This window comes from Leptonychotes weddellii, chromosome 16 (assembly GCF_054177405.1).
Source record: "Leptonychotes weddellii isolate Sample4059 chromosome 16, ASM5417740v2, whole genome shotgun sequence".
Taxonomy (NCBI): domain Eukaryota; kingdom Metazoa; phylum Chordata; class Mammalia; order Carnivora; family Phocidae; genus Leptonychotes; species Leptonychotes weddellii.
The window spans coordinates 3756038-3779835 of record NC_138384.1 but is presented as its reverse complement, the minus strand read 5'-3'; the positions used below and the strand labels follow the sequence as shown (position 1 = coordinate 3779835).

At 51.4% G+C, this 23798-nt stretch overlaps 1 protein-coding gene across 6 annotated transcripts in view; it reads left to right on the top strand.

Annotated features, from left to right (window-relative positions):
* The window catches only part of CRISPLD2 (cysteine rich secretory protein LCCL domain containing 2), a 139537-nt gene that overhangs the window by 42142 nt on the left and 73597 nt on the right, over positions 1-23798 (top strand). For 4 of the 6 annotated variants that reach the window (XR_014140764.1, XR_014140763.1, XR_014140765.1 and 1 more), the window contains exons 13-14: positions 1111-1186; positions 7530-7663. Coding sequence is in view for 3 of the 6 variants with exons in the window: in XM_081806286.1 (XP_081662412.1) it covers positions 1111-1186; positions 7530-7663 (210 nt within the window). In the remaining 3 variants the exon portion in view is untranslated. Of the gene's footprint in view, positions 1-1110; positions 1187-7529; positions 7664-18859; positions 21456-23798 lie in introns of those variants that run through there. The other 2 variants (XM_081806284.1, XM_081806285.1) reach the window with 1 other exon arrangement.

The window sequence follows — 23798 nt, the reverse complement described above, 5'->3', positions numbered from 1 at the left end:
CCTCTCCCACTCCCCCTGCTTGTGTTCCCTCTCTCGCTGTGTCTCTCTCTGTCAAAAAAAAAAAAAAAAAAAAAAAATCTCACGCAGACATCCTCCTCCTCTCCGCCCACCCTTATCCCCTCCTGCCCACCCCCAGACTGTTTTAACTTCCCAATGCCTTTGTCTGAGCTCGCTTCCCTGCCAGAGTCCTGTCTGTCTTAGGGCCAGATGGTTTCCGACTGCCATCTTGGTTCCAGTAACATGGTGTACTGTTCCAGATAAAGGCAAAAAACCTTTTCTTTTTTCTTTTTTAAGATTTTATTTATTCATTTGAGACACAGAGATAGAGAGAGAGAGAGCATGAGCAGGGAGAGAGGCAGAGGGAGAAGCAGGCTCCCCGCTGAGCCAGGAGCCCGATGTGGGGCTCGATCCCGGGATCCCGGGATCATGACCTGAGCCGAAGGCAGACGCTTAACCATCTGAGCCACCCAGGCGCCCCAAAAAACCTTTTCTTAAGTGAAGTTCATGCTTTTTCCCGGTTTGAATCTCTCACACCAGCTAGGGCCCACCCATTTCCAGTTTGAGGTGCTTTCCTCCTCCTCTATGCCTACGGCGGGGATGTGGTGACTGACCAGTGGTGATCTAACCCCTTCCGCCTCAGGTTATCAGTGCCCCGTCCCTGGAATAGTTTGACTCACTGAGGTGAGGGCCCTCCACCCTTTCCTCCCTTACACAGGAAAGTGGCCTCTAACAAAGTCTATTGATTATAATTTCCATAATGTACCCATGATATGAATTGGCCAACACTCAAGAACCAGAGGTACAATCTCTTACAATCCCATATTCATCTCTCTGACATATTTATTCTCTTTCACCTTGTTACTTCTGCATGTCTCCTTTGTACGGAGTTTGAAAATTCTATATGCACTGATTACGAAGAGGGACAATATCTGTACCACTGCTAGGGTGGGAGAGGTCTGTTTTTTTTCTTAAAGAGTAAACTGTGTGGTAGTTTCCTTTCCCGTGAAAGTAGTTAAATCTTGAAATTCAAATAGGGAAGGCCAGCTGCTTCTCAAGAACTTTGGTCTTCTGCTGATCATAACCATCACACACATGTTTCTGGTTTTCCAGAGTTCACTGTCCAGCACACTGCAGAGACGAGCCATCCTACTGGGCTCCTGTGTTTGGAACTAACTTCTATGCAGATGTAAGTATGCCGACATTTTCAGTGACCACCTCTCAAAGCATGCTCAGACCTCAGAAATCACGTTCCAAGGTCTGGGTACCAGACACCTGAGATCTCATTCCTGTGCTTTGAGCTAAATTTAGATCACTTCTTTCTGCGACCCCTGCCCTAGTTTCCCCATGTGTAGACGCATTAGTACTTCCACTGGTGTGTGCTTGTGGATGCGGATGCAGGTGGACCTCGTCATTAGCAAATGTTTTCATGGTTGGGTAAATGGAATCCTGCTTCCCCATTCATGCGCATTTTTAATGTGAAGGCTTTTAGGTACCACATACTTAACACTTCATTTCCCCAGCTATTTAATCATCTTTCCAGCTCTCCTGATACATTTAAAGAACTGGTCCACTCTACTCACTGCATTTCTTTTTTGGCTATGTCCCCACTTAGCTAAAAGCACACAGAAGGAAATACAAATTACGCTAATTGACGACTTGTTCATAACCACTCTTATGACACTGGAGTCTGTTCTTCCACATTTCCTTACTAACTTTAGCAAGGAAGCTTTAGCCTGATTTTTCTGAGTGAAGCTTCCAGAACGTAGTCTGTTCCCTCCAGTTGCCCAGGGTGAAGGGGCATGGTGTCCCAAAAGATGGGAATGTGGTCACAGCCCTGCCCACCAGGCTGTGTGGTCTTCTTGCCAAGTTGCTTACCTCTCTGTAGAAGGAGCCAGCTGGGATTTTCTAGTCCAAGGAATCTTCGAGACCTAACATTTCCTGATTAGATCAGCATCACCCATCCCCAGCTAACATTTTTACTCAGCTTTTTTCCATCTTCATTTTAATTGTTCTCTCCCACCCACCACCACCGTCTTTGTCTCCATCTGCTTCATTTGTTCCAGATTCCTATAAATCTGAGGTCACTAAGTTCTGTAAAGTCAAAGCAACCCTCATGGCTAACCTTTTTTTTTTCCCCATCTTTTTTCTTTCCTCTTTAAGTGAGTCTTTTTCTTCTCAGAAGCCATTCAGCCAAAATTGAGTTTTAAAAGCTTAATGGAGTAAAATATTGTATGCCAATTGTTAAACTAAATGTTTGAGCCAAACTTTGATTTTAAAATGACTTAAAAATAAAGGGATAGGCCAAGTGATTCTAGCAAAATACAGAGAAACAATAAAGCAGCAGTGGCAATATTGCTATCTGATAAAGTGGAATTTAAGGTTAAACATACTGAATGGGACACCACCATTGTGGAATGGCATAAAAAGTTTATGAAGGTATGAGATCACATCTGTATGCACCGAACAACGTAGCAGCTAAACATATAAAGTTTTTTTTAAAAGGTAGAAATGCAAGGAGAACTTGATAAGAATTAACAATAATATAAAACTATATTTTACTATCTTTTACATTCTTTAAGAACACCATTTCAGGTATTGTTGTCCCCGTCTTATAGGAAAACAAAGTGAGGCTTAGAATAACCTGCCCCCAAAACACACAGCTAATACATAGCCAAGGTGAGATGCCATGAGGGTTATGTCTTACTTTAGGTTCTGTTCTTTCCCTGCCCTGTTCTTCCTTACTTGAATGTACCTGCACTCGTAATTATACTGATGTGAGTGGGCATGGAAGTGAAGACCTGTGTGCAGTCTTTAACTTATTTCACTAGGATTTTTTTTTTTTTAAGATTTTATTTATTTATTTGACAGAGAGAGACACAGTGAGAGAGGGAACACAAGCAGGGGGAGTGGGAGAGGGAGAAGCAGGCTTCCCGCCGAGCAGAGAGCCCGATGCGGGGCTCGATCCCAGAACCCTGGGATCATGACCTGAGCCGAAGGCAGACGCTTAACGACTGAGCCACCCAGGCGCCCTAATTTCACTAGGGTTTTGAGCTTTTGCAACCAGAGTGCTCAGCACAGGACTTGGCACATAATGATTGTTCAATTAATGACTGTTGAAGGAATAAATAAATGAAGATACTACATAAGATACTTAATGTTTAAATATTAAGCTTTTCAGAAAATAAAAGAAGGAAGGGAGAAAGAAGAAAAGAGAGGGGAGACAGGGAGAGGAGAGGGGAGGTGTCCGGAGAGAAGGAAGGGAGTTCCGTCCATCTCGGAGGTTCTTTTCTGGCCTTGGTTTCTAGGTCACTCTGTATTCTGGGAAATGACGATGCCTTTTGGAAAATGTCTGTTTAGCTAAGAGATTTATTTTGGGAGAGTTGTCTCCAGATCTTCGAAGGGCCTAATAGTGCTGCTGTTCCTGCCTGCTTACCGGGAGTGCATTACTTGGCAGCCCGCTCCCTTCATGGTGAGTTGTAGGCAGGAGAAGCAACAGGGTGTAGCCCAAAGAGCAAAGTCTGGGTCACAAGATGCGAGTTTAAGACCCGGTTGTGAGATCGTGGGTGAGCCTTTCTCCTACTCTGAGCCTCGGTTTTCTTATCTCTCAGCGGCTGGATAAGTTCTCACACTTGGGCACACATCAGAATCCCCCAGAGGGCTTGTTCAAACAGATTTCTAGGCCCCACCCCAGCCTTTCTGACTCAGGGAGTCTGGAGCAGAGCCAGAGAATCTGCATTTCTAACAAGTTCCCGGATGCTGCTGATGTTGGTGTTCCAGGACGGCAGTCCCTTGAGCGTTTTCGATAATGGTGACGGTGAGAGTGATGGTGACAAGTTAACTAACATCTACTGAGTGCTGCCTCAGCAAGCCTGCATTCAGCCCCTGAGCTTGTCGCGTCTTCCAGATAGTCCTCTTGGGCCCTTGCTGTTCCATAAGGAATGGTGGGCAGCTTGCTGGCTTGGGGGTGGGGGCAGTCCGGGCCCCGCTGTTTGCCAGCTGAGTGATTTGGGGGAAGTCACTTAACCTCCCTGAACCTCGTTCCACCCATCTGTTCAGAGAGGATAATAATACCTACCTCGCAGCGTTATTGAGAGATTTCTTCATCACTACACGGGAAACTCATAGAACAGGGCCTGCCTTGGTAAATGCTCGAAAATGTTACCTATGATGACCCCCCCTTTGTATCGAGAAAATAGGGGCTCTTGGGGTTAAAACAGGTCATTCAAGGCCACCTAGCAGACAAGTGGTGGAGATAGGATGGGCTCTAGTCTCTCTGAGACCAGGTTTCTGCTGATGGCAACTGTTAATAAATTTGCGTTGCTCAGGCCCTAAGAAGAGAAAGTGGACAACCTGTATCTTTGTGGAAGCTTGCTTCCTCATGTGTTGGACGAAGGGAGAGGAGGGGCGAGAAAGGGGGAGACAGGGTTTGCCAATGTTGCAGTTGCTTGAAGAGGTGTGTGTTGATAATGGACGATAGCCGTGCCTATCTCGTGAGAAAGATCTGGCTGTCCCCTTGAGGTTTTCATACTCACGGCCCACAGCTTGATGGTATCACAGAAAATTTCTGTACCACTGGTGTCCAGAAATCCTCCGGGGACAGGAGGCAAAGGACTGTCCCAGAGGGCACAAAACCAGAGTGTAGCACCTCTTGGCAGCGTTTAGTCCTGAGGATGTGCCTGCTGGAGGCGGGCTCGGGTCCCTCCAGGTGCTGCAGCCGAAGTGGCCCCGGGCCTCCTGTCTGGTAACTCAGTCAGCGGAGTGAGCAATAGCCAGAGAGACAGAAGAAATGCCTGCCGGTGAGAACAGCAAGCACGTTCGTACCCACACAGCCCACCGCCCCTAGAAGTGCATTTAGAGGAATTCTCAAGTCTCCCTTTCTCTCTGAGATGCCCGCAAATGCATTGCTTCCTAATCTTTGGGGGGCACAAATCCTTTGGAGAACTGGAAACTTATGGATCCTTTTTCCAAGGGGATAGTTAAAAAGGCTTCCTCGTACAGACAAGGTGACCAACTGTCCCCACTTCCCTGGGGTTTCCCCACATTCAGCGCTAAAATCAGGGAAGTTCTTGCTGACCTGCAACTCTGGGGCCTCCCAGATCCCCCAGAGCCCACTTCACTAAGGAGCCCTGTCCTTGTCCGTTTGTTTATCGGAGAAGGAAAGATGCGTTGGCGCAGGGTCATACCTGCCTTCAGTGACTCAAGTGACTCAGTCACAGAAAGCAAGCATCCCCGTTCTTAGGTCCTTGGTGTGAGAGTTCGCTCGGGCTCTCAGACTCTGCACTTTGCACAGCACGATGCACTTCCCAGGGACCCGGCTTCTCCGGCAGGACCTGGTTTTGAAGAAAGGGGGCAGGAGCTCACCACCTGGAGGGGGTCCCTGAGAGGGATTGCCCCGGGCTCCCCACGTGTGAGATTTCAAATCCATGTGAGATTTCAAATCAGTATTTTCAAAGAGCCCACTTGAATCCGTTCACTCCCATCTGGTGTTAAGAACCTGCTCGATGGGTTGCTTGTCCCGCTCAAAGTGCAGCTCAGGGTGCGGACTTGACCACTTCCGATGCCCCATGTGAGCAGAATCATACAGGATTCTTCCTCAGCCTACGCTCTTCACAAAGGAGGTGCTGGCTGGGTTAACCAGTGGTTGGGACCCGAGTCACCCCACAGGTGATTACAGGGTCCCAGGTACTGTGCAGACGGGTGGCCTTGAGAGACAGCCAAGCCCAGACCCCCCTCCTACAGAGTGACCATCACCTGTTGGTGTTTGCAAACTTGGGTCGTGGTCCGCCGTGGCCTTGCCTCCACTCCCTGCACAAAGCACCGTCCCCCCGCCCCCTCCTCGACACACACGGAGTCTGCAGGCTGAGCCCCTGCTGATGGCCACGGTCACGGCTGTAAGTCGCTAGGTTTTGAATGAAGGCAGGACTAGAGTCTGCCCTGCAGACGTCCGTCTGACTTTAAGTTGGCAACTTGCTGAGCTAGATTGAGCAGCTGGTTCCGTCAGTGTGACTCAACATGTTATCGATGTCTCAGGGGCCATTCTCCTGGTGACTTTGTTTTCTGACTCTTTGGAAGTCATCACACTTAAGGGGCCTCATCAGTGGAACATTTTGGTCATGAGACAGTGGTCAGCTGTATGGGTTTCTTATGGCCGCTGTGACAGATGAGCACAGACTTAGTAACTTCGTGGCCTTTCTCTCTCACGGTCTAGAGGTCAGAAGCCCAGCACAGGCCTCCCCGGGCGCAGGTCAGGCTGTCAGCAGAGCTTCATTCCTCCTGGAGAGCCCCCCGCCCCATGTTTCCGTGCCTTTCCCACTTTCCGGAAGCCGCCCACGGTCCCCGCTTGTGCCCCCCCCGCCCCGGCCCTGCATCTGCAAAGCCAGCCCTGTGGCATCGGGCGCCGTCACCCTGTAAAGATGCTGCAGGGGCTCTGGGTTGCGGTAAAGACTGACACCCCCTGCCAAGGCCAGGGTTGGCTTTTTACCCCAGGCTGGATGACAGGATCGTAGAAGTGGCAGGAGAGGGTCCCCCACGTGGTACTTCACCTTGAGTGTGCCTCAGTCACCTGGCCCTTGTCGGGGGTGACTCTGAATCAGCCCGTCAGGGCGAGTGGGGACCGGCTGCCCAATCCCTGAGTGAATCTCCCCAGTTTGAGAAATGGTGATTAATTAGTCTCAGACATTCCATCCTGAGGATCATTTTTCTATTGGATAACTAAAGACCCTAATGAAAATTTAACTCAAGGGTTTATTACCCAGGAATTGGACTACTTGGTAACCTTGGAGAACAGCACACCCTGCCCCTACTTGAAAGCCAGCGGCTCCCTTGGCCCCTAGAATAAGCCTCAACTCCCCCTGCGGTCCTCACAGCCCCACGGGATGGGCTCCATTCACCTCTCCCACCTGTCCTGCCACACTCCACCTGCCTCTGTATTCCAGCCACCCTGGCCCGCCCTCCGTTCCTCGGACATGACAAGTTCACTCTTACCGCACGCCCTTTGCACAGGCTGTCCCCTCTGTGTGGGATGCTCTTCCCAGAGATATTCCTAGGCGGTGACCCATTCCTTTTTGTCCTCCAAATCTAAGCTCCAGTGTCACACCAAGAGCAGTCTTCCCGGATTAACTATTCTAAGAGTGTCTCCACCCAATCACTTTATCTCATGAGCTGGTTTCATTTTCTTCACAGGCAGAGTTGCTTGTTTGTGTATTTACTTGTCAGGCTCCCTCAACTGCATGAAGGTCAAGTCTTTATTGTGTTCCCTGCTGAGTTTTCCTGCATCTAGCACAATGCGTGGCACTAGTAGGTGCTCAGAAAATACTTGCTGAATGAATGAATGCATGAACGAATGAAGGAGGCCAGGTCTCTCTGGAGAGACCCCTAAGGAATCAAGGGGATGATGGGTATTTCCTAGAGGTGACTTGACACTCCCCCTCATCCCCGACCACGCCACCAAGAACTGGTTGGCAGCAGCAGGGCCTCGCCCAGGAACACGGCATCCTTGACGTTGACCATGGCTCTTCTGGCGCTTTCAGAGTTCAAGCATCTGCAAGACGGCCGTGCATGCGGGAGTCATCCAGAACGAGAGCGGGGGTTATGTGGACGTGATGCCCGTGGATAAGAAGAAGACCTACGTGGGCTCGCTCAGGAATGGAGTCCAGTCTGAAAGGTAGGGCTGCGTTCTCCGGCTCTTGACACCCAGGGTCCACCAAGGGTGCCCCTGAGGCACCCGGGAGGGAAGCCAATGACCTTGACCTTGGGAGTAGAACTTGGGCAGGCTTGCGCTCATTCCTACCAGAATACCCAAAACGAGCCTGTTCTTTTCTCTTCCTTTCTGTTTTAAAACTAAGAACTTTTTTCTGTGACAATATCTGTTTTTGTAGAAGATTTAGAAGCATCCCATAAGCCCAAAGAATAACAATCATCCATAACCTGTCACCTGGGGGAGTTACCGTGAGACTTGTGGTGTGTCTTCCTCTGGTCCTTTTACTTGGCGTGTATGCAAAGAAAACAAATGGGATCAATTTATGGTGACACAGTGCTTCTCTGTAGTTAACGATAGTATAGTTACATGTGTTACAGAAGTAAGAGCAAGGGGTCTGGAGCTCCGCCTCTCACCAGCTTTGTGCCTGCGAGCCAGCCACCTGATTTCCTTGCGCCTCAGTGTTCTCACCTGTGATATGGGGACAGCACTGGTCTCGGCCTCACAGATTGCTGGAGGATTAATCCAGTGGCTGTCTGGTAGCTGAGAGCAACAGGCCCTCAGGAGAGGAGAGTTTAGTACTCTGTACTTTCACTGAATAGATCATCAAGGCTGCTCCTAAGTCCACCCCCCACCCCTGTGTCCCTGCTGGTGACCCCACACAGTCGCATCCAGTGGGCCCCCTGCACCTCACTTCCTGGTTGGGCAGCCCAGCACTTTTCCGTCCTGGGGGGCTGATCGTCCCTGTGATGACCATCCTCACGGGGGAATGTCTGCACCTGCCAATGCTTGTTTCTGGAAGTCCCTGGAAGTGACATTCCTAGATCAAAGACCGTGCAAACGTCTGAGGCTTCATATGCCTTTCCAGAACGGCCTCAGGCTGCCAGTTTATCTTCTGGCACATGCTGCTCATCCTCACCTGTGTCCCTGTTGTCCACGGAAGCACCTCCCAGGCCTCACAGCCCAGGGATCCAGGCCCCAGTCCTGGGGTTTCCTCTTGAGAGCCCCATGACCTCACACAAGGCACCAGCCTTTCCCGAGCCTGAGTTCCTGTGTCTGTGAAATGGGTCTCATGACTCACCAAGAGGCAGATCCCTCTTGGGGGTAGAGTTGTTCTCAGGGCTGGTGGGGCAAGGTACAGAAACGTTGCAGTGCCGGAGGCTGGAAGTCCCAGATCAAGGCGTGGGTGGGGAGGACTTCCTCCTGAGGCCTCTCTCCTGGGTGTGTAGACGGCCGCCTTCTCCCTGTGTCCTGACAGGGTCCTCCCTCTGTGCTCTTCGGTGTCCTACTGTCCTCCTCTAAGGAGACTGGTCAGATTGGATCGAGCTTCACCCTCGTGACCTCATTTTTAACTTCATTATCCCTTCAAAGACCCTCTCCAACTACTGTCTCCCCCGACTCTGAGGCATCGGGGGCTGGGATTTAAACATAGGAATGGGGTCTGGGGGACACAGCTGAGCTCATAACAGAGGGGAGTGCTGAAATTTTATATTTGAGGGCCCTTCTTTTGAAAAGGAGTGTAAAATCAAGAACACAAAACGTGCCAGGCCCCCAGAAGCTTGGCTTTCGTGGCACCCCCCCATCCTCCCGTCAGGATGGTGCTGCTTGTGGGGACGCTGCAAGGTGGCACGAAGATCCCCCCCAGGGGCCCAAACAGGAACTCTGTCCTGAGCCCCGACACCGGAGCGAACAGCGTCTGCATCTTCTTCAGCGTGGGCAATCTTTGTCTGGGAAAAGCTTAATGAAGGGAAATTCCACTGATTTAATGGGAGGGAAATGAGGCAGCTGATTAGGTGGCATTTCCTGGCCAGGCTGGGAAGAAGTCCCAGGACAGCACTCTGTTGAGTTATCTGTACCCCTCGAAGAGGAAACGGTCTTGCTGAGAAAGGTGGCGGGCTGGCCTCCGGGCTCACTGCCCAGCTCATCCCTGAGTGGCTCCCTGAGGGCAGCCACGTGGCTTAACGTGCGGCCCCCGCAGGTGGGTGTCTGAGACGGGTCTGCAGAGTGGCTTCTTTCCCACCGTCAGCCTCCCCGCCCCCCGAGACCCGTCGTTCTTTCTCTCTCCCCAAGTGACCCGCCCAGCATCGCCATCATCATCATTATAAATACCTTCCAGGTAGGCTTTCCCAGGCCCAGAAGTGGCGTTGCCCACTGCGCCATTCAGAAGGGTTCTAGGGAGTTTCTGCAGCATCTCCAGAGTTGAGATCCCGCTTCCCTTCCTCCTTGGACTCGCTCTCTTGTGGCTCAGTTTCCCCACCTATAAAGGGGAAGGTGATAACACCTACGCCCTGGGGTTAGTGGTAAGGCGGTAGGTCTCAAACCGGCCCCCACAGACCAGCAGAATCCAAATCAGCTCGGAGCTTGATACAAAAGCAGGTTCTCGGGCCCTCCCCAGACCTGTGGAGTCTGAAGCTCCGGGACTGGGCTCTGCGATCTGTGTGAACACGACTCCCAGGGGTCCTGGTGCAGGCGGGACGATGACGTGAGGGTGGTCGCATCCCCTGCACACACAGGCACCGTGGGGGACTCTGACATTCTGCAATTCGGACTCATTCTCATGGGGTACCAGGACCAGCGCTGGGGTCCATGGGTGTCGAAATGACACAGACCACCCTGCACACACAGAAGGGGGGGGGCTAGGCCAGGAGGGTGCAGGCATTTGGGATCCTGCTCCCCTGCTCGCCAGCTGGGTGTCCTTGGGCAGGCGGTCTCCCCAAGCTTTGGTCTCTCCTCTGCCACATGGTTGCCGTGAGGATCACTGAGATGGTTCGTGCCGAGCACTGCCTGGCGGCTCACTGTAAGTGCCCGATGAATCCAGGGCCCTCGGCTATGGTAGCACTTACGAGGTCTGTTGCACACCCCAGGGCGCCATGGTTCTTGCACACAGGACCAAGTGACTTGTACGTAAGAAATAGGCTGCGTGGATTGTCTTTTGGGACAAGGGGGAAAGCATCTTGCAGGATCTCACTCTTTCATCCTTGCATCCACCCTTCCATTGCACGCTCACCCATCAGGGGTCATACGCTTGGCGAGCACGCACGATGTCCCAGGCACCGGGGTCCAGCAGGGAACACGCAGCTGGTCTCTGCCCAGGTGGGGCGTGTCACCCAGTGGGGTTGGAGCTGACAAGAGAAATGACCACTGCTGTTGCAGGGCCCCGGGCATCACTGTGCTAGGGTAGGGCAGGCAGCTGAGCACATGAAGCAGGGCCCAATCTCACTAGCTAGAGTCTCCTCCTTGGTGACGTGGTTCCACCCATGCCCCACCCGCCCCTTGTTTGATGGGGACCTCAGCAGCCCTCTGCACAGAGACCAGGACTGAGAAATCTCCCCAGAGCCTGTTCCCATTAGGGACTGTGGGAACCAAGCCTGGGGCTAGAGGGTGGCTCTGTCCCATCGTCTGCTGGTACCCGAGAGCGGTCCCAGTCGGTCCCAAGGGAGTTGTGGATGCTGGACACTCTGGGACCTGTGCACAGCAAACTTCATTCTAAATTTAGGGAATCCTTCAATCAAGCGAGCAAACAAAAGCCTCCTGAAAAGAATTCTCAGCACATGGGCCAAAAGTCAGTCCGGCCGCAAAGTGGCTTTGGTTTAGCAGTGTCCTTTTTCTAGAAGAGGATATCCTGAGAGTTTTGAAAGACGAGTATGCAGAACTGGAACACTGTGGGAGGACAGGAATCTTCTTTCTCACACACATGCCCGCAAGGGATAGCAGAGGAAAGATGTCAAGAAGAGCTTTTGACATTGGGACCAGGGTTTGCCGGAATATTCTCATAAAGAAGCTGGACATCTGGATGAATATCAGTTCAGGAATTTTTCCTAGACCAGGACCATTTTTCAAGACCGATTTCACAAGGAGATTGGGAAATAGACCAACGAAGACAGATAGCATTCTTGGTCACTTGGTTTTAACAAACGTAATACAGAGGTAGAAGGTATGTATGTAGGTGGACTTTCATCCAGAAGAGGGCTATTCATGTCACGGTCGTGGGGCAGCTTCTGTGTGGCAGGCACTGACCTCCTGGGACACGTCCAGCACTCACTTAATTATGAGCCACACGGGATTCTAAATGTTCTAGTAGACGCGGTAAAAAGTAAAAAGAAGGGAAAATTTAGAATATATTTGATTGAATTCAGTGTATCAAAAATATTACCATTCTAATGCGTATTAATAGAAAGTTACTGATAAGAAATATGCATTCTTTTTTTTTTTTTAATAAATAAGATCTTGGGGATCTAGTGTGTATAGTACACACACAGCACATTTTCAGTTTGGGCGAGTCACATCTCAAGTGCCCAGTAGCCACTGGGACTGGTTGGTTCTTCTGCTGGGCAGCCCAGCTCTGGGACTCTTAAGGGTTGGGTGTCTGAAAATCTGTGTATCCAGAAACTCGGAGAAGCAGAAACCATTAAGCTGTTGTTTCCGGATGGCATGAGCTCTGCCCTCTCCCCCAAGCCAGCTGGACCACGGCTGGGTGTCAGGTTCCCTCTGCTGTGCAAATGGGTGGGTTGCCCCTCCCGCACCCTCTAAGATCTGTACACACATTAGCTCATCGAATCCCCCCAACAGCCCCATGAGGGGGGGACCCCAGTTAGCCCCACTTTATCAGCAAGGAAAGGGAGGCACAGAGAGGTTAAGTGACTTGTTCAAGGTCACCCAGCCAGCAAGCCACAGAGCCATGATCGAATCCAGACCGCCTACCCCAGCCCCCATGCTCTTCCCCAGCACACGTGACTCCACGCCACAGATAGGTCCCTGAGCCTGGGCCACAGGCCCTGCCCAGGAGGGGCCAGGGGAGCATTCGGTACGAGGGTGCACTTGTTTCTATCTTTAAACGTATTTATTAGAAAAGAAATACGTGCTTACTATTTAAATAATAAGTCTCAGGAGTAGAAAATAAGAGTCCCCCACAGGTGTCCTGTTAACCTCTGTTAATTGCTCATTTATAGCTTTCCAAGCCTTTTCCCCCCGGGGCACATAAAACATGCTTAAAAATCAAGACGGAGATCATGCTGCACACAGTGTTCTGAAACTCTTTTCCCTAAAGGATATTTTTATATTTCATGAGATAAGGGGAAGAGGTGTGACGGGGTTTGGGCTTTGTGGGTGTAGCGCATTCATCTCCGTGCGTGGCCCCGCCGCAAGCCAGGCACACCATCCTTTCCCTGAGGGGAGATCACGGCTTAAACCGCGTAGGAAGGACGAAACAGCTCGTGCTGAATGCACGCACTGACCCCGGTGCTTGCCCTGCACAAGCTCGCGTCCTCTTCCCAGTCCCTAAGGAGTGGGACTTCTACGAACACTGTTTTACAGATGTGAGAACGGGCTCAGGGAAATGGACTGATAACCAAGGTCTTACAGATAAGATCTGAAGCCGTGTCTGTCTGACTCTTGAATTCTCCTGGAAGTTCAGTGAACAGATGAGACTCTGGGAGAACAGGGTTTGAATCTTTGAAACAAAATACCTACACAACACATAAACATCTATACACACATATATACGTATCAATACGTATTATGAACACGTATATGTAGAAACGATATATATTTAAGATTTTATTTATTTCACAGAGACACAGCGAGAGAGGGAACACAAGCAGGGGGAGTGGGAGAGGGAGAAGCAGGCTTCCCGCCGAGCGGGGAGCCCAGTGCGGGGCTCGATCCCAGGACCCTGGGATCACGACCTGAGCCGAAGGCAGACGCTTAACGACTGAGCCACCCAGGCGCCCCTAGAAATGATATTTCTTTTTTTTTTTTTTAAAGATTTTATTTATTTGTTTGAGACAGAGAGAATGAGAGACAGAGAGCATGAGAGGGAGGAGGGTCAGAGGGAGAAGCAGACTCCCTGCCGAGCAGGGAGCCCGATGCGGGACTCGATCCAGGGACTCCAGGATCATGACCTGAGCCGAAGGCAGTCGCTTAACCGACTGAGCCACCCAGGCGCCCTAGAAATGATATTTCTTAATTAAAAAGAAGTCGCACACTTAAAAAGCCAGGAGGGCAATGAAGGGTTCCTTTCCTGCAGTCTTTTGGGCGCTGGGTTCTGTGACTCTGTGGAGCGAGCCGCCAGCTCGTGGGCAAGCCCGAGGTCCTTCCCGGGACGGGCCACCCCGCGCTGGGAGCTCCATGCTGTACTGTCATTGCAGTCTGGGTGGTCTGGCGGCAAAGGGCCATCAGTCCCTCCCTGAGTGACCTTCACCGGCAGCTCCGGGACGCAGTCCAGTGTTCGCTGCTCCTTGCGGGCCTGCAACCTCCCCTCTCCCTCCGGGACCTGGGGTGGGCCAATGTCGCCCTCGGAGACAGCGTGGCCACAGCCTGACTGCTCAGGATCATGGTTAGGGGCCTCGACGCACCTGGGTCCACATCCCAGCTGCACCTGGAACAAGGTGTTCAATTTGGGGCAAATCGCATCATCTCTCAGAGCCTTGGTTCCCTTTCTGTAAGCGGCGAGAACCTTAGGGATCTCAAGGGATGGCCTCGAGGGGTGCACGGGGTGAGATTACATAAGGACCTAGGTGGCATCCGGCGGGCAGTGATGGGGGGCAGAGCTGCTGGCTCCCAGGGGTGCGTTCCCGCCGCAAACCACTCACCAGGGCTGAGTTGTGACCCCCTGAGGCTGCAGACACTGGACGTTTCCCAGAGCGCCCTTGTCACAGCTCAGCCCCAACAGATGAGCGCTCTGCGTGCTTGGAGTCAGCTGGAGGGGCCCCCCTTGGGGCTTCCCGGCCAGTGCTGGTTCTCCCCAGCTCTGCGAGGGTCTTCTGTGTGGTCTCTCTCTTCCTCCCTTCTTTCCTTCTCTTCTTTTTAAAATTTGGGAGACCTCAATAAATAATTCTAATTTTAAAGTAATTTTAAGAAATCAATTTTAAGAGATTAAAATCTTAATTTTAAGAAACTTCAAGAAGATAATTTCAAGAGATGACGATCACTGAAAATCCCACACCCAGTGTCAACATTCTGGTGCGTTTCCTCCCAGATTTTTTTCTGTTCACAAACACCTTCTTGTTTTTGTTTTTACCCAAAAGGGACCAGACTCTGTGTATTGTTAGGTTAACTGGTTTTCCCAGTCAGTAACCGCTTGAATGTGCTCCCAGGCCACGACCCATGTAGCCACCCAATGTTTCAGTGGCTGCATCTTCTTCCCTTGTGTGGGCAGACACACATCTGTTGACAGACATCCGGGCTGGGTTGTGTTTTTTTTTGCTTTGCTCTGATAAACAACACGGCAGAGAACATCTTTGCACAAGCCCGTGTACTTTCCCAACAGTTTCTTAAGATAACTTCCTTTTAGTAGATTGGTCACAGCTCCAGATGGTCTCTTTCCACGGGGAAGTACGGCTTGCTCCGGGTTAGATCTGCCCCCAGCGGCTTCTTTGGCGGCAAGAATGAAAGCCCCTTCCCTTACCGCGCAAGGTCACCGTGGATGCAGTCCTTGCCTGTCCCGCCACTTTCTCGATGCGTTGTCCCTCCTTGAGACCCTTCACTGGCTCGCCTCTCCATTCCGGGGATGCACTGAGACCAGGGCCTTTGCACCCATTGTCACCTGACCCTGAATCCCACCCCCCCAGCTGCTGGGGGGGTCCCCTGGTCATTCAGCCTGACACACAGCTGCTGCCTCCCCACGCTGCTTTGGTCCCATCACCCTGCATCCCTCACCCCTGCCCTGCTCCGGTCCCATGACTCTGGTCCCATGACTCTGCATCCCTCACCCCTGCCCTGCTCCAGTCCCATGACTCTGGCCCCATTATTCTGCATCCCTCATCCCTGCCCTGCCTCACCTCAGTCCCCTTTCCCTGTGTGGTTTTACTTCCAGGACCTGTCACTCTCTGAGATGATCTCTTACCCATATTTAGCTGTTATCTCCCGCCCCCAGTCTAAGGTCCGTGAAAACAAGAACCTCATCAGTTCTGTTAACCCCATGTCCCCAACACACAGCCTAGAGCCCGGCACATAGTAGGTGCTCAGCTGCACACCGGTTGGATGACAGACAGATTGCTGAGTTCAGAAATTTGTTCAGAACTCATTGAATGATTTTTTTCAAAACTTTTTATGAAAATTATTTAAACCCTTTATTAAAATGGTTCAATGCCATGCCAACGGACACTCCCTTCTTGTGTGTGTGGTAGTTACAACCAACCCAAGGAGAGAATCGGGACCGGAGGGTGAGGCTTAGGAATGGCGGGTGGGAAGGCTGGCTTACAGTTTATCAATCACACCCACTCTTCATCAAACACGCACAGCCACCAACTCGGCCGGCAGGACGGGGCTCAGTCGGCGTTTGAGGTACAAACGAATGGGGACCCACCCGAAGGCCTTTTTGGGTAGCCCAAACCCAGAGGAATTCTCCGCCTGAGACAGTGGATGAGCCTGACACTTGTCACATCAACACCCTCGGCGGTGTCAGCCCGCTGGTCTGATGCGTTAAGAAATACACACCCCATTCAGCAGGGTCTGCTTTTTGCCTCCGAGGTGGATGGGCTGCTCAATGGGGATGCTTCGTAGGTAGCTTGGGGCACTTGTCCGGATGACAGCCTGACTGGCCGTCTTGTCCCTGGGTTGTTTGGGGCCCTGTGATGGGGAGAAGCCACTGCCTCAACTCTAGAATTTACAGTAGTAAGGCAGAGACACAAACCTTGGTATTCTCCCCCAGTGTGGCTTGCCCACCGTGAGGAGTAGCTGAGAACCTTGTGGCTCTGGGTGGCTCTCCCAGACTGTTCATTCGGGCAGAGAATCTGGGGAAATCTTGCAGCCCAAAGGCCTGAGGAGGGCCCTGGAACTTGAGCTTTCCAGAAACCAGCAGGGCAGCCGGGGTAACCCCAGCCCCGGCACGGCCACTCCCCCGTCCGCGGTCTGGTGGGGAGCTGCGGGTGCGGAGGCCGGCGGCCCAGCATTCTGCTCTGTCTGGACGCCTGGCTCTTGCTCACAGCCCCATCTCGCCAAGTGCTCCCATCTGATACATGTTTCAAAAGTTCAGTCCCAGGGTAGCCAGAAGTACAGAGCTGCCATGGGGAGAGGGGGAAAACAACCAGGAATTCCAAGCAGCCTGCTTCCTGAGGATTGCTACCCTTCCCGAGCCGTCTGAGAGGGCAAAGGCCATCTGTCTGGTCCGGCAGTTTCAGCTGGAGGGGAGACTCTTACAGGAAATCATGCTTAAATCAAGGCTCGGCTGTTAATCTTATGCTCAAACTCATTTACAATGAGCAAAATGCAAGTGGAAACTCTGGGTGGATACCATGCCCCACTTTTGAATGGCTGAGCACCAAAAGCTGGATACCATGCCGGGCTGGCGAGCTCGTGGGCTGCCCCGGCTGCCTTACACGCTGTTGATAGGACTTGTCCATTGGTGGGGCCCTTGCGGAGGGCAGTCTGGCAAGCTGTCCAGATCACAAATGCGTGTGTCCTGTGATCCAGCCATCCCACTCCTCGGGGCCGATCTGCAGGTGCTCTCATACATGTGTGGAAAGTCCCAAGGACGAGGCTGCGCTCTGTAGGATTGTTTGCAAGAGCAAAATATTAGGAGCTACTAAAGCTCCATGAGTAGGGACCCAGTTAGCTCTGTTGGAATACTTTAATATGATAGGATACTATGCTGCTGAATACAAAGCACGGGGAGGCTCTTCGTGTACCGCAAGCTGTGCGTCTCACAACGGGGGCTGGCGAGGACGCGGAGCCCCCACAAGCCCCTCGCGTGTGGCCGGTGGGGAGGTAAGATGGGGCAGCTACTTTGGAAAACAGTTGGGCAGCTTTTTAAAAAGGCGAACATACGTTTCACCTATGGACCCAGCGGTGCCACTCTATATCCAAAAGAAAAACGTGTCCCTACAAGCGTGCAACCACAAATGTCCCCAGCAGCATTTTTCATAGATGCCCAAAGTGGAGAGAATCTATATATCCGTCAGCTGGGGAATGACTAAAGAAAACGTGGGCTACCCCTATGATGGAATATTATTCAGCCATAAAAAGGAGGGAAGTACGGATCACGCTGCCAAATGGGATAAGCCTCAGAACCATACTGCTGAGCGAAAGAAGCCAGGCGCTCAGACCGCATATCATATGATCCCGTTCACGTGAAACGTCCAGGACAGGCAGATCTGCATGGACAGAAGTTGCCGGGGCCAGTGGGAGGGGAACGGATTAAAACTGGGCATGAACAGTCTTTTGGGGTGATTCTAATCATCTAAAACCGGTTTGTGGAGGTGACTGAACAACTCTATAAAATAACTCAAAATCACTGGATCGTACACTTTAAAAAGGGTGAATTTCATGGCATGTTATCCCTCAGTAGAGCTGGGGTTTCTTAATTTTTATTTATGTATTTCTGTATTGAGTGTGCACGTGCTGGGAAGGGGAGGGGCAGAGGGAGCGAGAGAGAATCTCAAGCAGACTCCATGCTCAGCGCGGAGCCCGACACGGGGCTCACTCCCACAGCCCTGAGATCATGACCTGAGCCGAAATCGAGAGTCCGCCACTCGACCGACCCACCCAGGTGCCCCCATCAGTAGAGCTGTTCGTTTGTTTGTTTTTTTTAAAGCCTTCAGTTAGCCGAAGGCTTTAACTCCTGCCTTGAGAGAATGACTGTTACCAGCTGTGTGACCTTCGGTAGCTGTGTGACCTTGGGTAGTAAGTCCTTGCTTTCTACTGCTGCTGTTTTCTCACCTGCAAAATGAGGTCACCGATGGCACCCACCAGAGGAAGAAGGTGAAAAGGCGTGTACACAGTTCTTTGTGCGGTGCTCGGCACGGCGTCCTGGCCCCGTTGGCGTGCACTGTTTCAGTCACCGCGGCTCAGCGTCAGCCAGATGGCCACCGTGGAGGTCGACAGGTGGTTGCCAACGCCAGGCAGAGGCCTCGGAGGGTGCCCTCGGTTCAGACGGACTGGGGCCAGCGAAACCCAGATGGAGCTCAAAGAAAAGAACTTCACAGCCCGGCCTGACCCAGATTCAGACCCAGGCCCGTTTACAAAGAGAATGGAATCTGCCGGCTCTTCCCGGCCCCGGGGACAGGAGCTGTGTTTCCAGCAGCCGCGGGGAGGTGTCCCTCTGTCCCTCGGCCACAGTTCTCCCACCTCGGGGATGGGGGGCACCCCGCTCTCCCTTCCCAGAGCCGGTCTCTGTAGAAGGCCCTCCCGATCTTTCAGTAATGTGCCCTCTGCCTTCTTTTTCAGCTTGAGGACCGCTCGAGACGGAAAGGCCTTCCGGATCTTTGCTGTCAGGCAGTGAATTTCCAGCGCCGGGGAGAAGGGGGCGTGCGTCTTCAAGAGGGCTTCAGGGTTTTGCTTTTTATTTTGGTCATTTTGGGAGGGGGGTGGGCTGGGGATATAGAGAGGCAGGAAACTTCCTTTGAATGGCGTTCGGTGTCACACCACCCTTTGTGCCTTTGTCTCGAACCACATGGAGAAACGGCGTCCTTGGGGTCCCGGCCGGACAGCTGGTGACTGGTCCTGCTGAGGCCGAGGGTCTCCATTTGTGTGCCCTCTCTGTACGGACAGTCACCAAGGCGTTCCTCCCTGGTGCTTCTCGGTGGGCGGCGGGGAGAGGGTTCCAGGTCCTCAGAGATGGCGGGATTCGGAGCTCACACCGGGGAGGCATGCAGGGGCGGGAAGAGATAGAGTGAGAGCCTGCAAGGCGAGTTTCAGGAATGGAGTAGAAGGTGGTTATTTAAAAACTTTGAAAACACGGTCCATCCCTACCAATGGAGAAAATGGGTGTAATGTTTGCTGGTCAGACACATGGGCTGGAACCAGGGGGCTGGGGGAGCGAGGCCCGGGCCCCACCCTGCCCCCCCCCTTGCCAGCACCCCGCCTCCAGCAGGCTGGTTCTGTAGACAGCAGTGCTGGTTTATTTAGAGTTCCACAGTAACTCCAGAGATTTATCTTGTCTTTGTCCTTCCCTTTGTCCACGTGGCCCGTCTGTTTGCTGCCGTGACCTTTGGTCTCCTTGAGGACAAATGAACCAGGATCCTTTCTTTGCCCCCTCCCCGTGTGGCTCCTGGCCCAGCCCAGACTGGTTTATGCATCACCTTCCCCACCAGGGTCTTTGCTTTGCAAACGGTTCTGTTGGCAACACCCTCCCCCCCCTTTTTTTTTCTCAACTCTTAGTGTCTGTTGGTTCCACTGAGGTGTCTACAAACAGCCAAAGGAGGGCTGTTTTGTTGCTGCTTTTAAAAAGCAACAATGAAATATGCAGAGTCCCCATGCGTCGGATGACCTAGTTTTTAGCAGTGGGAGGAATGGATTCCTGAGTACATTCCTCGCCCAGGTTAGCAGCTCTGGGAAGAAGAACAGTTTGTGGTTATGAAACCAGCCTGCAGTAAAATAGCAAGAGATGGTAACACTCTAGAAGGATTTCTCTTCCTGTTTTTGTGGAACAATTCTTGACAAATCCTCCTCGGGCTCCGAGGAGCGCGGTGCTCTCTGGGTCCCACTTTATAAAAGTTCTTCATGAGCCCAGACCAAAAACCCACAGTGAAATAAAATACCTTTTTGTAAATAGCATTGCTTTGCCGAAGGTGAAATTCTACCCTCCGCCACGAGGCTGGCCGATCTCTCACTTTTGTGAACGCCGGGTTTACATTTGATTTCACCCTCCGTCAAGATATTTCAAAGGCAAAGGAACTAGCAGAGGGTTTAAAAAAAAAAAACAAACCAAACCAAACAAAGCAAAACCAAGATGGTCCGGACAAGGAAGTCTACTTGGGGAAGTAAGCTTGATGTGTTGTTGAGAGCATCTCTCCCTTGTGCACACACTGGAGGTAAATAGCTTCCTTCCTCCACCTTTAGGAATTGGGTAAGAGCAATGCTACCCTTAGCTCAATGGAGCTGGACTTAGCAGAGCTGTTTTTCCTTCGTGCACTGTGGGCTCGTAGTAATTCATAGGTTTTGACGATTCAGCCCCAAATGTCAGAGCACAAGAATTTGGTCAGCCTGTCAGTTATGTGTCTCGTGACAGCCCAAAGATCTGAGTACTTGGAAACTTCTGGATCCTAGGTGTTGTGCTGCTGGACGCTTGCTTCCTCAGCCCCTGCTCTGCCACCAGCCTTTTGTGGTCTGTGGCTTTTTTGGGACTGCAGGGTTGGGGTTTTTAGAATTCGCGACCATCCAGGGGCTCTTCCCAGAAGCATCCTTCCCAAGGGAGAACCTGAAACGTCTGGTGTGAGCGGACCCCATCACGTTTGACTCAAGTCCCCCGGTTGCTGGACGCCTCAGTAACCGGCCGGTCTCACGGGATCGGCAGTCCTCACCCAGAGCCAGAACTCGCTCTCCTCTCTGTACTCACCAACATTTTGCAACTGGAACCATTTTTCTTCTGAAAATGGAAACAAGGCTGCAAAGTCTAACCCCCTGTAATTAGAGACCACCTCTCATTTTGTGTGTTAACAGGACCCATCATGCCATCGGCACGTAACCCACATAGAAAGATGACAAATCAGGCCAACACTGTTTCTGGGTCTCCTGCCCCCAAAATGAAAAGTTCTCGTTTCCTTCAGATTTCTGCCCCATCACGTTCTGGTTTTCATATTGTCTGTAGGCTCACTCAGCCCACAGCTTACATGTGTGCTTTTTTCTATGAAAAATGATGTATTTTACTACTTCCTATGTACAAAAGTTTATTGTAAATTTGTGTGTGTATGTGTGCTTTGCATGAACAGGGACCACGTTGCTGTCGTTTCAATAAAACTGGTTTGATTTCTAAAGTGTTTCTGTGACGTATCTTTTTTGGACAAATCTGAACAGTTTGCGAAATAAAACGTTTACAACCCCCCTCGAAGGCTCTTGGCTGTTTTTTTTTCGGAACTTCTACTAGGAATGTCACACCGAGGCAGGGAGATGCTGACCCCTGCAGTATTTTCTGGCGCGTCGGGGAAACCTCCATCCGATAAGCAGGAAGAGATGAAGAGATGTTGTTTAATGTGTGCAGACTGTGTATGCATGGGGTGGGGGCGGGGAGCTTGTCAAAATGCAGATTCTGGGGTTGCCCAGGTGGCTCAGTTGGTTGAGCGTCCGACTCTTGATGTTGGCTCAGGTCATGATCTCGGGGTCGTGAGATCGAGCCCCAGTCAGGCTCTGTGCTGGACATGGAGCCTGCTTGAGATTTTCTCCCTGTCTGCCCCTCCCCTGCTCACACACGCTCTCTCTCTCTAAAAAAAGAAGAAAGAAGGAAAGAAAGAAAGAAAAAATACAGATTCCGGTCCAGCGGCTCTGGGCTGGGGCCCTAGAGTGTGCATCTCTCATGAGCTCCTAGTGACGTGAGTGCTGCTGGCCCCCAAGCATACCGTGTGTGTCAGCGAGGAGTCTGCTCGGGCGCCCACAACAAAGCAGCTCAGACCTGGCAGCTTCCACAATAGAGATTTATTCCCTCCCAGTTCTAGAGGCTGGAAGTCCGAGATCAAGGTGGCAGCAGGGTCGGTCTCTCCTGTGGCCTCGCTTCTTGCTTGCAGACGGCCACCTTCTCCCTGAGTCCCAGACTTTGGGCGAGCACCCCTAGTCCTACTGGGTCAAGGCCTCACCCTTATGACCCCCATTGAACCTTAATTAACTCCTTAGAGGTCCTGTCTCCAAATATAATCATGTTGGGAGTTAGGGCTTCCACATCTGAACCTGGGGGGGGGGGGGCACATCAGCCTCTTTTGGTGATTGCCGTCATGTGTCCCCGGGTGTCCCAAGCTGCTTAGCCATGGGGGGAGGTTCAGGGGCTTGGCTGATCTTTACGTCTTACCATTAACGCTTCAGCCTTTATATTCTCAGCACCCCGTTTATGTTCTTTCCATTGATGGTGAGGATAGCTTTTCTCTGTAATGTGTATACCTAGGCTTTGAAAATGTGGATTTAAAAATATTGCATGAGCACTTAATGCAGCTGGATTGCAAAAATCACAGACATTGGATAATGACTGATGTCTGGTGCACACCGGTTTCTGACAAGTGCATGGTGAAATCCACAGAAATGACCCTGTTGGCAGCTCCCTGCAGGGCATTGGGGGGGGAACCTCTCCTGCCACCCCCATCCCAGATCTGCAGCCTCTTTCTCCTGCAGCTGATTTGGTCCCTTTTATTTCAGATATGATGTTTTTCCATCCTAGAATGTCCATCTGGTTCTTTTCCTAATTTTCTAATTCTCCATGAAATTTTTCTTTTTTTTTCATTTATTTTGAAGATATTTTCCTTTATGACTTCAGCATAGATATGTCAGCTAATTCCTATGTCTGGGTCATCGTGGGATCACTCACCATTGATTGCCTTTTCTCTTGAGCAAGAGTCGATACACTTTTTGTTAAAGGACCCAACCAGTAAATATTTTAGGATCATGAGCCGTAGCATCTCTGTCATGAAGCCTCAACCGAGTATTTGTGGTGTGAAGGCAGCCATAGATAGGCATGAATGGATGAGCGTGAGGGTGTTCCAGTAAAATTTAATTTTTTTGAGAGAGAGTGCAAGTGGTGGGGCGGGGCAGAGGGAGAGGGAGAGTGAGAATCTTATGGAGGCTGCACACCCAGCATGGAGACCGACACAGGGCTCCATCTCACGACCCTGAGTTCATGCCCTGAGCTGAAACCAAGAGTCAGACGCTGAACCAACAGAGCCACCTAGGCGCCCATAAAACTTCATTTTTAAAAGCAGATGGCCAGCCTGCAAGGCATCATTTGCTGACCCCTTCTCTTGAGTATGGACCTTGTAAAAACATTTCTTTGTATGTCTAGTAATTTCATATTATATCTTGGACATTGTGCTAATGCATCATGGAGACTAGATGGTTATTCTTTGAGCAGGAAATTAACTTGTCTGGACTCAAATTCCGGACACTGCCCCACTGCAATGTCTGGCAGCTGAAATCATTCAGGTTTTGTTGGTCTTCGCTGCTCTGCTTGGAGTCTGCTCTCTGCATGCCTGGTTCACAGGTCAGCAAGAGACTTGGACGCTCCCCTCCTGTGGCTCTCTCCTTTCTGGGGTTTCCCCTCTCCTTTCTAGATGCTATGCTTTCTGGTTCTTTAAGACTTCAGGCTCTTAGCAGACATTTAGCCAACCCTGCATGGTGCTGACTGGGCCTGTCTTCAGGCGAAAAGTTGAAAAATCTGTGAGACTCATGCAGTGCTATCTCCTTTCCTCCA